We start from the raw sequence: 14,133 nt of genomic DNA, 5'->3' as shown, positions 1-14,133 counted from the left end.
AACTTCAGCGCCCAGCTCTGGGCGTTGAAAATGATTGGCGCCCAGCCAGGGGCGCTGAAAATGCGTTCCTGACTGGTACTCGTATTCTGTTCGCGTATCCCTTTTTCGTATATACGACTTAATTTTGCGTGCTCGCCTAATAACGTCCTTTACGCGTTGTGCAACGTTGTGGGATCTGTCCTGGGTGTCGCTTATTTTTGTGGCGATCGCCCGAGGCTATGGAACACGTATTTTGGTATAACTCTTTGGCCAATTGGTGTTTATGAATGTTTGGGCAATTTTTAGGGTCGTTGGTTTTCTAGTATTATTCGTCACACACAATCACATAATTTGCTACACACAACTAACATTACAACATGAAGAAAAATAATATGTCACGTAGTTTATGATAGGCTTCTATGGGTAATATTTGCGCCGGCTTGGTACCGCTTCTATCGTCGATCCAACACATGCCCCGGTCGAGGTAGTGCATTCACGAGAGAATTTCGTCCCAAGAGGCCAATCACGATGTAAGCCAAGGGGGCATGCACCAATGAGAGGGACCTAATGGGCGAGCGATTGGGTTTGGGACAGGTGTACTACTAGCGAAAGTGCCGAGTGGACAACATTCGAAGCGTATGCACCCCCCGGGTGGCGATGGGTATCCTTATTCCTAACTCCCGAGATGAAACATGCCAAGGGAGCCAAGATTCGTTATGCGGTTCTGTCCGTTCACATTAATATGCTGATTTTCAGGTCGTCCCAACTTGATAGGGAAATAAATGCGGGGTAGGATCGTTTCACCCTTCGGCTATTTTGATTACCTACGATCACGAGTATTTTATTAACGTCCCCAGCGGAGTCGCCACTGTGAGGGGGTCGAAAAAGCACGAGGATAATGCATGACCTCGTCCCTCGTGGGCGTGACGTCGTCAGATCAAGTGTAATTGGATTTCCTGTGAGTTTACACCCAATCGATTAGTAATATAGGAGTCGCCATTCAGTTTTACGACAATGAGAAAACTGACAAAACCCGGTTATCGTGACATAAAGGGAGTGCAATTATGTTCGACCACGACAGCCATAGGTTCCCTTGTGATCTCTGGTGTGGGGATCGCTCAACGTACACCCACAGGGAAAAGATTGAGAGTTCGGGGGACTGTAGCTACCGAGAGGAGTGCTCATCGATAATACTCCAGAGGCAGGTTATCCTTACTAGCTCAACATAAATAATTGAAGGGACATGCGTTAAACTATTAAACTATTCTGAATTGATTTTAGAAATATGCAACACATAACACTAAATCGATCGTGATTATCTTATTTAGATTGATTTAAGGTACCTAGCATGATAATTCAATTGTCCAAGGTATTATCTTATTAGGCGTGATAGATCAATCAAGTTAATAGTTTGACAATTTTATAAAAGGGTGATGAAAGCGATTAAATCATATGAGGGACACATTACAACGCACCCTTGAGAGGTGCGTTGTGGTTCTCAGAAAAATAACCACTCGGCCTTGCTATTTCTCCTTTTATTTAACGAATCTCGGGTTTCTAAGCAATGTTCCACTATTTAGGCTTAATTCATCAAGCTACAAGGGGCAGGACGCGTTCTGTTCGACTTTTGGGTCGATTGCGAAAGAAAGCCGGATCAATTTCGCAGCGTGAGGCTTAGGCTTAAGGCTAGAGTCAATACTTAGGTTATGCAATTGTGTGTCCTTTTCACGTCGGTTTTAGGCTGTATTTATAGGAAAAGGGTGTGTGGAAAGATAGATTTTAAGATACGAATCCAAAAGAATCCGGAGATAAAACGGCCCCAGGCATTTTCAGCGCCCAAGGTTGGGCGCCAAAGATTTTGGCGCCCAGATCCAGGCGTTGAAAATGGGATCTGGGCCGAGTTCTTTATCAAATTTGGACTCTTAGAACACGGAGCTTTTGAGATTTATCCGAGTATTTTAGTGCGTATTAACTTATGACGGAATGCGTCTGGGCCCGTTACGAACTCTAGGTTCGTTAGGAATTTAATTAATACGTAACTCTTATTTTCGAATTATACCAGGAATGCAAATTCTATCTCTTTTAGGGTTTATGTTGGAGTGCAACAGCTAATTCTGACAGGTTTCTATCTTTTATGACTTGCCACTTTTAACAACTACCTTTTACGGCAGTTACTATTCTTAGCAGGTTTCTATAAATAGTAGCTTTGGCTGAAATGAAAGGGTGATTGAGATTCGTTATTTTATAGGAGATGTGTTACCAAGTGGAGATTTATGTTCTCATCATCGAACCTTCCCTTTCGGGAATGGGGACAAAATTAGGTGTCTACAAAGGGGAAATGTAAAAGGGTGCACCGTGCACCCGTGGTGCACCTAATATGCTCTACCACTCTACCAGACTCCCCTTCAGACAAGGGATGAACACACCCTAAGTGAACACCTATCTTTTCCTTTAACAATGTCGAACACTCACATATTATATTTCATGGGTCAGACCTTAACATATTTTGTTTAATATCTTGGACAAATAGACTATTAAAAAAAATCTAATATATATAAAATGAAGTTTTCAAGAGCATTTAGAGTCCACATAATATTGTACAGTCACAAACTAAATATTAATTTTATTTTAAATTAATATAAAAGATAAAAATAAATTAAGGGTAAAATATTAAACCATAAACATGGAGTAATAATAGAGTTTTTATTATTTTTAAAACTTTCGGATAGGATAATTCTTATATAATATCTAACTGGCTATGTGAATAGTTCTATTTAGGAGAAAAATACTTTAATGATTTATTATAGCATTACGAATGATTTTTGTTGTTCTATTATTCAAATCTTTTGTATTTTTTAATTAGGGGAAATTTTAATTTTAAAGCAGTTTTATACTAATAGCTTTAGTATGGTTTCTGTTGTTCTATGATTATTGATCATGTTTTATTAAGATGATTAAAGTTAATGATCAACACAGGTAAGACACGAGTATATTTCTATATCATTTGTGTTATATTTCAAATTGTTCGTAATTTTGCTGGAAAGTTGCCTGCTTCCTTATGTTAATTGTTTAACTATGTTTTTTTTTTTTTTTTAATAAATTAGTTTTCAATCATATGGTTAATAAATTAATAGTTAGGAAATTGTGTTTCATATTTTGGATTAACTTAGAGCAATGATTTAGTAAGAAAAAAAACCGATTTTGTATTTTGAGGTCGTCGTTTTTTTTACCTAGTGTTTTATTCGAATCTCAATTTTGTTTGTTCTAGTTTTTATCGATCAGCAGTGTGAATTCATTCGTGTGATTTACCTATGGATCCGAATCTTTGTGTCTCGGTGAGTTTGATATCCAATTGATGCCTGGGGATGGTGGATATGACTTCGGGATAAAATGTTGTAACAATGTGGACAATTATACGAAGTGAAAAAAATAGTACTTGACCCTGACTACGATAATGTGGTCAGGTAATTCTTATGTGAAGATATTAACATCATGTTAGGTATGTGTGTTGATTAATTAGATAAACATATTAATACAAACTGTCGTGAAAAGATTAAGAAACAATCATAACTCAACTCAAAGACCAACAAAATAATCCTAAACCAAAAAGACTTAGGAAACAAACTAAATCAGAGATCAAATGAATATATCTTTCCTAACAAATTCTTTAGGTTGTGGTATATAAAGTTATATTATCTTACGACTCGTGCAACGTACATATGATATTAAATTTATTTACGGAATATTATTGATTACTCGTAAATGATATTATAAATATAAAATATATTTAATGAACTAATATTTTTTACATGTGATCGAAAAAAAATACAAATAAAAAATAACGACATAGTAAATTTTTTAATTTGTGTAAAACTCAATTAATTCAAATTGGTCAATTAAACATGATGTTATATTATATACGTAAAATAAAAATTTAAACCTTGTTATTTTAAATTTACTTTAACTTTTTTCTTTTTCTGAAAAAATTAAAGTGAAATTATGTTTAAGAAAAATAAGCTATGTTTAAAATTGAAACTGAAACAAATTTTTTTTGCTAAATAAAGCTAACTGTTTTCTCTAAAACTATAATGTTTGAAATTGAAACAATTTTTTTTTCTTTGTAAACTTGAAGTATTTTTAAGAGATTTAAAATTAGAGCTTGAATTAGATAAGTTGATATAAGGTTTAGAATCTATATTGTACTAAAATACAATTTAAGTATTAGATTAATACTTATGTTGTATGTTAAATTTCATATAATTCATTTATTGTTATATTTAGAATATATTTTAAGCTTAAATTATAACCCATATAAAATACATGTGGTAAATTATATGATCTAAATTATTACAAGATACATAATTTTTATATTATAAATATCATTTTTCATTACTAACTAGTACTCCCTCCGTTCCATAATGTTCCTCACTTTTCCATTTTGCGCAGTCTCCAATGCACTACTTTGACGGTTAATGATTTTAATTTCGTATTAGTAAAAATTAAAAAAAATTGATATTTAGAAAATTTATATTGAGACGAATCCAATGATATCCCACAAGTTAACATATATACTCTTAATCATACCATTAATTACGGTCAAAGTTTTTAAACTTTGACCATATGAATAGTAAACATGAGGAACATTATGGAACAGAGGGAGTATGTTACTATTTTTTTTAAAAAAATTATCAATATATTTTTGAGTTTAGATAAGCGCTTTTGTTATAACTTTTTGAGTGTTAATTATTACCCATAGAAAACATATATTGTAAAAAAATATGGTCAAAATTACCATAATATATGATATTTTTTTTATAGAAATTTACTCTCATTACTTGTTACATCATATGAGTATATTGTTATTTTTGAATTAAATTCCGCCAATAGGATTTTGAATCTATGTTAGGACCCATGTTTTAAATTGAAAATGATATTACTTATATTATAATGTTCAGTATTGGTCAAAATATAATTTCAAGTTTAGGATAATTGTGCAAACGTTTCAAATAACAAAATGAAGCATTTTATATGCAACTTAAACTTATCTACAACTTCTCTCTAAAAAACGCTCCTCCTTCTCTCTAAAAAAAAAACCCTAAAACCTAACCCTAGATCTTCATCCCTGCCGCCGGCGGCTTGAGCTTTGCCGCTCCACTCAGGTCGTCGGCGAGCAGATTTAGGTGTTTTGTTCCGTTAGCTATGTAGATATCACCGACAAGGAGTTTTTCTTGATTGAAGAAGGTTTCTTCGGCAATTTTGAAGATTGTTCGAAGACGCTTTTGCCGGCGATTGTTTTATATTTTCGTGTTTAAGCGGCGCCGGTGGTGAAAGTGAAAAAGGAGCCAAGTGTTGCTTCTACCTACTTTTGGATCGCAGCCCTTCTCGCCGGAAGTTTTGTGTTTTTTTAGGGGTTTTGTTTGGTTTCCCAGAATAACAAAGCAAAGCTTAGCAAGTTTTCAGTTCGGAGGTTATTTGTTCGGGCTAGAGTTTCAACTAAGGCGCGGTTTCATCCCCTCCCTATTCGCCGCTGTCGTAGTTCGTCGGTAAAGGTATTTTAGGGTTAGGGTTAGTGTTGTGAATTTGGAATCGTTGTTTGATTCTCTTGTGTTGGTTGTGGGTAGTACCCTGTCTTTGTTGGTTTATTGGCTTGTTATCGCATTTCCGGCTAATCGCCGCCGTCTTGTTTTGTGTCGGACCACCCCGATCTGGACGGTAAAGGTATTCACCGCCGTCTTGTAGTGTCGACCCACCCCGACCTTGACGGTAAAGGTAAAGGTTAGTTTAAGGTTTTAGGTTTTGGGGTTGACTTTGCCATTTGTGTGTTGCCCGTACCTCTGTGCTTTGCTTTGTGTTAGGTTCTAAGTTTTTTGGAGTTTAATTAGTATGTTATGTTTTTAATAGGCTGTGTTGGGTGGTATTGTTTTGGTTTCTTTTAGGTGTTGGTTGTTATCCTCCTGCTATTGTTGATTGTGGGTTTAAGTTGTGGATTCTAGTTGTTTGGGTTTCAATTGATTGTTCCATGTGTTTAGGTTCAATCTGGAGGTGGTTTAAGGTAGTTCAATTGCTGGGGTTAATGGTTGGTTTTGGAGACTTAATATCGGTTGAGGTTTCCTCTTTCTCTAAAGTTGTTGATGGAGGAAGTGTAGGCCAGTGTGTGTTGGGAAACTTCATCCCTTTCGGATGTGGGCTAGGAGTATGTTGGAGGGAAGGAATTGTAGGTGTTAGGGAAGGTGTGTGTCCCAGGATAGGGGTTGTTCTTTGGTCGTGGAGGTTAACTTTTGTTAATCCCCAATTTAGGTTAGCGTTAAGTTTGTTTCTTAACGCTTTCAAAACCCCAAATTTAAACGCTGCTCCCCATTTTTTGGGGATTCATAGCATGCTATCCGAGTTATGTTTATTAACTCAAGACGCTTGTGTTAAATTCACAAGGTCTTTTACCCTTTTCCTGGGCATTGTTATCTTTTCGTCTATTTCCTTGTCTTTTAAGCTCTACAGGTTCATGAAAGGACTCCAAATGTTAATCGTCCTGGCTTCTGCGCCATCTCTTATAAAGAATTCACACTCACAAATGGCCTTGACACAATAACACCTCGTTGGTGGTGTAAACAAGGCAGGTTCGACAGGCTCGAGATGACACAAGAAGTGCATACCTCCCTCTTGGTGTTGTGGCCTATGTGTTTTTATTACTTGTGTAGTATGTGTAATGGTCTATAAAGACCTTAGTGGTTTAGTAGTTTTAGTTTGTAAACTCTTTTTATTTTATGCAAATTTAAACCTATGTCAAAAAAAAAAAAATGAAGCATTTTTGTAAGAAAGATATGCACATAAATTTTTTGTTGAATCTGACGGTTACCCACCCTCAAAAAAATTACTTCAATAACAGGGGGAGCTAAATCAACTTGTATAACCATCATTAAAAAAATTATTAGTTGATAATATTTTAACACAAAGTATTATATGAGCATGCGATAACGCATAAATATATTTTCATTATTGTAGTGATTTTTAAAGTCATTAAGTATGCTAAGAGTGTAAAAAAAAAAAAAATTGCCTAAGAATATTGCAGTAGAAAATTTATTAAGATTGTAAAATCAGAATGTTTTTATTATAATTATTAGAAACATATAATGCAATATTAGAAAATCAACAGTATAGTGAGGAGTATACTTTATAATTTTTTCCATCTTAAGCGATCAATACCATATCAATATTAACATATTATCTCCAATTTCTTTCATAATAAATGAATTCGTAATATTTCTTGTCATATACTTTGTATGTGGTCTATAATATAGAAGGAAACAAATTGAAAAATATATTATTTAAAAAAAATTTCTTTAATAGAGTAGATATTATAAAATAAAATTAAAAATTCAAAGACAAACCAAGAGATGACACGTGTCATTCTTAGTGTGTCTTTTAGTATATAGTTATTGATTATTATAGTAATTTTTTAAAGTCATTAAATATGCTAAGAGTGTAGAAAAAAAGGAGGTTAAAAATATTGCAGTTGAAATTAATTTATTAAGATTGTACAATCATAATATTTTTATTATAGTTACTAATAACATATAATGTTGTATTAGAAAATCAGTAGTACAGTGTGGAGTATAATTTGTAATTTTTCCATGTTAAGTGATTAATATTATTCATATGAATATCAACATATTATCTTCGATTCCTTCCATAATAAATTAATTCATAATATTTCTTGTCATATATTTCGTATGGGTGTATAACATAGAAAAAAATTAATTAAAAATTATATTGTTTTTTAAAGTTTCTTTAATGGAGTAAATATTATAAAATAAAATAAAAAAGTCAAAGAAACAACAGGAGATGACATGTGTCATTCATGTTGAGTCTTTTAGTTTATAACTAGTTTGTGGGTCCGTTCGATGAACGGGCTGGTTATATGTTAGTAGTGAATGAAGTTTAGAAGTTATGTTGTTTTTAAGCAGGTGTTTAAACCAAATGACAATAATAAAACTTTACGACCTATAAAGTCTTGTCTGTTTAATCATTACATTTTTCTACTTATGTTCATCTCCCCTGAAAAAATAGGTCCACTTTAAATTACCTATTACCGACAATAACATAGCATTTGTACAAAAATCAAACAAAACTGTTACATTGTACGACTATAATCATGATATTCAATTAAGGAAAAGGCTTAACAAATTCTAACTATTGAACTATATTGACAAAAATTTTCTTATAAGAGAACTAAAATTAATTGTAAGTCCCCTAACAACAAAATTTTACAAATAAAATCCACTTAATAGTCTCAAAATGTTGATGACGATTTACCTACCTTTAATCATTTGCATGGAAACCATACATTATAAGATTCTCCTTCTTTGCAAAATGAATTGCAACTAATTAAGCAAGAAAAATAAACAACATACTTTCAATATACTTAAAAAAAAATCAAGAACAACACGCTTAGATAGAGAGAAGGGGGGGAGATGATACTACAACTTGAATTGCATGCATAAAAAAATCGAAATGTTGAATTAAAGCACCCTATGACCTCCTGCCATTTCAAAAAGGATCAGTAAAAAATTATATTGGTAGGAGATTAAATTTGAATCAATGCCACAGAAGAATGAGAGAAGATTTGAGGATTGAATTAATTGACATAGAAAATAATTCAGGTTGGAGAGTTAATGGGAAGATGAAGAACAGGGAAGGTTGTTTTGGCACAATCAAGTTGAGTATTGATTCTAATTTTTAGTTCTCCCTCCATCTCATTTCTATAGTCCTGTTTTTATTTTGAGCGTCCCGAAAAGTCAACAACAATGTCCTTAGAGGGGGGGGGGGGGGGGGGGAGGTGGTTCTACAGCTTGAATTGCATGCATGAAAACAAACAATCGAAATAATGAATTAAGACACCCTATAATCTCTTAACGTTTTAAAACGGACCAGTCAAAAAGTTTATTAGTGGGAGGTTAAATTTTGAATGAATGATACAGGAGAAGAGTAGAAGATTTGGGGATTGAATTAAATTGACATTGAAAATAATTAAGGCTGAAGAGTTAATGGGAAGTTGAAGAATGGGGAAGATGAAGTAGGGGACGGTTGTTTAGGAATAATAAAGTTTAGTATTGATCCTAACTTTTGGTACTCCCTACGTCCCACTTTTATAGTTCTGTGTCTATTTTGAGCGTCCCAAAATTATAGTCATGTTTTTTGCCATTAAGTTTTTTACTTTTTCATGTGCTATATTAATCTAAAATGCATTGAAAACCCAACAAAACTTTCCCGTGTACTATACTTCAATTCTTCATGTACTAATATTCCCTTTTCTATGTACTATATTCCACTTTCTCATACAAATCAATTATCAATGTACTACTCCGTATATTACAATTTCCCGTGTAATATATTCCATTTTTCTTAAAACCCGTGTTCTTCAACGGGACTATAAACATGGAACGGAGAGAGTACAATTCTAATAAATAAGGGGTTAGTAGTATGCTACGTGAAAACTAATGGAAATAAAGTGGAATAATGAATGTCCATTATTTTTTTATAACAAAAAGTAAATAGAAAAATTAATAAGATTTGGACACGTGTCTTCGAGATGGAGTGGCTTATGTGTCATTCAAATAATCATGGTTATGTTTTTTAAATACTAGGTATTGATTACCAGTATAGATACCGTACAATTGCAATTTTTTTTTTTGGAAAATAAAATTATATTATTACCTAAAGGAGGGAAACAGCTTCACAAGCTTTTACAAGGAAAGAACAAATCACAACAACAACTACAACACAACAGCAAAGAACAACACTATAGCAAGCACACTAGTTCAACAAGAACTGCTTTTGGCTATCACTAGCTCTACATGCTACTCTAAATTTTATATCCTGCATAAATTCCTTAGGATCTCTGCACCTTTGGTTGAAAACCATGTCATTTCTCTGAACCCACACCCCATAAATACATTCAGCAAAGTACATTAACAGGATCTTATGCTTGTCACCAGTTCTCTTTGTAGCCTTCTGAATCTAAAGAAGCTCTTGATCAAACTTAGCTGATCTCCTATCAAAATGTAGGCTATGCAACACCTTCTGCCAGATACCAGAAGCATACTCACAATCAAAGAAGAGATGTGAGACAGACTCAGAACACTTAGAGTATAAAGGGCATAGATCACCAGTCACCACCTTCAAGTCAGCAGCCTGTCTTTAGTAGGTAGCCTATTCCATAAATCTAACCAAGTAATAAACAGACTTTTAGGATTAACTGCATTATTACACACAATCCTTCCCCGTGGAACTTTCTCATGTTCCCCGAGTAAGGCCTGATACATAGATTTGATTGAGAACTGACCCTTTTTGCACACAGCAACCCATCCACCAACATCATCAATAAGTTGGTAAGAAGAAATAATTTTCCTTAGTGGCCAATAGATTGTAGAAGGAAACTGAGTAGATAAAGGACTTCCTTTGATGTAATAGGCATGAACCCATCTACACCACATCTTGTCTTTCTTATGGGTAAGGGCCCACAAGAGTTGGAAACAACAACTTTATTCCACACACATTTCTTTCAGGTTCCACCCTCCTGCACTCCTTGCAAGGCATAAATTATGCCAAGCTACCAAATATTTCCTTGATGGATCAGTGTGCCCTGTCCAGAGAATTTTTTTGCAATAATTCTGAATTTCCTTGATTACTTTTTTGGGAGAATGAAAATTTGGCACCCAAAAGATTGCAAGCTCAAAAGAATGGACTGAACAAGCTATAACCTACCAGCATATGAAAGATTCTTAGCTGTCCAAGTCTTAGCTCTGTTGACTACCTTATCAATCAAAGGTCTACACTAGTTATAAACCAGTTTTTTTTTAGACAAAGGTACTCCCAAGTACCTGAAAGGAAATTGGCCTTCAGAGATATGCACGCCACCAATAATTGCCTGTCTTTCTGAAACAGTGACACCACCTATATGGATATTGCTCTTATCAAGATTAGCCTCTAACCCAGAGGCTTAAAACTCAGAAAAAGCATCAAGGAGCATCAGAACTGTCTGGGGATCTGCCCGTGCAAACATTAACAAGTCATCAGCAAACATCAAGTGAGTAATAGCAAGTTTCTCATATTTTGGGTGGAAATTAAAATCTAGGAGATATTGAAGCTGCTACAAGTGCCTAGTGAGATACTCCATACCTAGAGCAAACAAGAATGGAGACATTGGATCACCTTGTCTCAAGCCTTTTTTTTCTTTGAAGGGATAAGTTGGTGTGCCATTAATCAAAATGCTGTAGGAGACAGTAGTAATACAAGACATAATCCAACCCACAAAACACTCAGGAAAGCCTAGCTCAATCATTACAGACCTCAGAAAGGGCCATTCAATAGAATCATATGCTTTCCTTAAGTCCATTTTCAGCAGACATCTAGGGGAGATATGAGCTCTAGTGTAGGCTTTAATCAACTCAGTAGCCAGCAATATATTATCTGGGATCTGCCTACCAGGGATAAACCCTGATTGAGACTCATTCACCACTTCACTAATCACAGACTGTATTCTAGTAGTTAACACTTTAGATACCAGTTTATATACCACATCACATCAAGCAATAGGTCTAAAATCTTTAACCAATGTAGGATTAGGGAATTTAGGGACAAGGGTGATGGATGTTGTGTTAAATTGAGGTAGTAAAGTGTTAGCCAGGAACACCTCCTTAACAACTTTGTAAACATCATCTTTAATGATGTGCCAAGACTTCTTGAAGAAAACTGCATTTAGCCCATCCAAACTAGGAGCTTTATCATCCCCTATAGACTTCAGAGCTTGGTCAATCTGACTCTTAGTAATCTGTCTAACCAACCATCTCCTAGCAGAAGCACTAAGAGTTGGACCTTTTCTCAAAGTGGGCAAATGAACAGAAGGGAGAGAAGAAGCAGCAGAACCCAAGAATTCTTTATAGAATGAAATGATTTCCCTCTGAATAGCATCAGAATCAACTAGCTTGTCACCATTAGCATCATATAGAATTGAGATCCTATTTATCCCATTCCTTTCTTTGAGAGAAGAGAAGAAATAGTGATGGTTAGAATCCCCCACATGTAGCCACTGAATCCTGGATTTTTGCCTTAAAGAAATCTCATATACCTTGAGCCACTTCCTTAGATCAGCTATACACTCATCTTCTTGCTGATGTAATTCAAGAGTAAAAGAAGTAATCAAAGACTGCTGCATAGTATCCAATAATTCCCTAGCTTTAGAGATTTTCTCAGAAACACCAGCAAATTCCACCCTATGAAGAGCTTTCAACTTAAATTTCACTTGTTTCAGTTTACACCAGAGTTGAAACCTGCAAGAACCTATGATAGGAGTTTCCCATATAGATTTTACCAAATATTCAAAGTGACTATGATCAGCAAGAATATTCAAGAACCTGAAGGGTTTACCCCCTTCAGGTTTATCAGGCAAGCAAGTAACCATCAGGGGGGCATGATCAGAAATAGAAAAGTTCAAATACTGCACAGGCACACCACTGAACTTCATCACCCAAGCTGCATTACCCAAGCACCAATCAATCCCGGTTGCAGTTTTCCCCACACCAGACCCTTTGTGCCAAGAAAAGTAGTTGCCTATACTCTGCAAAGTGCATAGACCAGATGAAACAATAAAGTCATTAAAATCACAGATTTCAGCAGCTATAACAGGACCACCATTTATTCTATCAACATCAGACAATAGAGTGTTGAAATCCCTTGACAATAACCATGGATGAGCTTCCACACTAGACTGAACCTGTAAGAGAGAGTGCCACAAACTCCTTCTAGCTTCAATGGTATGTAACCCATAAACTGCAGTGAAGAATAAAGAGATATCTCCAACTCTATCCCTAATTACACAATGCACATTGTAGACACCTGCTTTTGTCCCCATTTCCGAAAGGGAAGGTTCGATGATGAGAACATAAATCTCCACTTGGCAACGCATCTCCTATAAAATAACGAATCTCAATCACCCTTTCATTTCAGTCAAAACTACTATTTATAGAAACCTGCTAAGAATAGTAACTGCCGTAAAAGGTAGTTGTTAAAAGTGGCAAAGTCATAAAAGATAGAAACCTGTCAGAATTAGGAATTGCACTCCAACATAAATCCTAAAAGAGATAGAATTTGCATTCCTGGTATAATTCGAGTTCGTAACGGGCCCGGACGCATTCCGTCATAAGTTAATACGCACTAAAAGACTCAGATAAATCTCAAAAGCTCCGTGTTCTAAGAGTCCAAATCTGACAAAGAACTCGGCCCAGATCCCATTTTCAACGCCTGGATCTGGGCGCCGAAATCTTCGGCGCCCAGCCCTGGGCGCTGAAAATGCCTAGGGCAGTTTTATTTCCGGATTCTTTTTGGATTCGTATTCTAAAAATCTATCTTTCCACAAACTCTTTCCCTATAAATACAGCCTCAAAACCAACGTGAAGAGGACACAGAACACACAATTCATAATCTGAGTATTGACTCCAACCCTAAGCCTAAGCCTCACGCTGCGAAATTGATCCCGCGTTCTGTCGCAATCGACCCAAAAGTCGAACATAACGTATCTTGTCCCTTGTAGCTGAAGAATTAAGCCTAAATACTGGAACACTGCTCATAAACCCGAGATTCGTTAGATAAAAGGAGAAATAGCAAAGCTAAGTGGTTAGTTTTCTGAGAACCGTGACGCACCTCTCAAGGGTGCGTCGTAATGTGTCCCTTCGCATGATTTAATCGCTTTCATCACCCTTTTATAAAATTGTTAAACTATTAATTTGATTGATCTATCACGCCTAATAAAGATAATACCTTGGACAATTGAACTATCATGCTAGGTACCTTAAATCCATCTAAACAAGATAATCACGATCGATTTAGTATTATGTGTTGCATATTGCTAAAATCAATTCAGAATAGTTTAATAGTTAACGCATGTCCCTTCAATTATTTATGCTGAGCTAGTAAGGATAACCTGCCTCTGGAGTTATCGATGAGCACTCCTCTCGGTAGTTACAGTCCCCCGAACTCTCAATCTCTGCCCTGCGGGTGTACGTTAAGCGATCCCCACACCAAGGATCACAAGGGAACCTATGGCCGCCGTGGTTGAACATAATTGCACTCCCTTTATGTCACGATAACCGGGTTTTGTCA

General features: G+C 35.4%; 1 protein-coding gene across 1 annotated transcript; it reads right to left on the bottom strand.

Moving 5' to 3' along the window:
- Positions 1–9,789: 9,789 nt before the first annotated feature.
- LOC130463128 (uncharacterized) lies at positions 9,790–12,886 on the bottom strand. The gene is made up of 6 exons (XM_056832175.1): positions 11,669–12,886; positions 11,155–11,509; positions 10,857–10,974; positions 10,248–10,458; positions 10,054–10,152; positions 9,790–9,906 (listed from the first exon to the last, which is right to left on the bottom strand). Exons 1-6 carry the CDS (start codon positions 12,884–12,886, stop codon positions 9,790–9,792), a joined length of 2,118 nt encoding a protein of 705 aa, XP_056688153.1.
- Positions 12,887–14,133: the final 1,247 nt, after the last annotated feature.

The sequence above is a fragment of the Spinacia oleracea genome, chromosome 6 (genome assembly GCF_020520425.1).
Source record: "Spinacia oleracea cultivar Varoflay chromosome 6, BTI_SOV_V1, whole genome shotgun sequence".
Taxonomy (NCBI): domain Eukaryota; kingdom Viridiplantae; phylum Streptophyta; class Magnoliopsida; order Caryophyllales; family Amaranthaceae; genus Spinacia; species Spinacia oleracea.
Note: the sequence above shows the minus strand (reverse complement) of the source record. Positions and strands in the feature narration are given on the sequence as shown.

Coding starts and splice junctions, on each gene's coding strand:
- LOC130463128 (XM_056832175.1), bottom strand. CDS start 12,886: ATGGGGACAAAAGCAGGTGTCTACAATGTGCATTGTGTAATTAGGGAT. Junction 11,510..11,668: donor TTTACAAAGTTGTTAAGGAG/GTGTTCCTGGCT, acceptor ACTAGAATACAG/TCTGTGATTAGTGAAGTGGT. Junction 9,907..10,053: donor CTTCTGGTATCTGGCAGAAG/GTGTTGCATAGC, acceptor GTGTGGGTTCAG/AGAAATGACATGGTTTTCAA.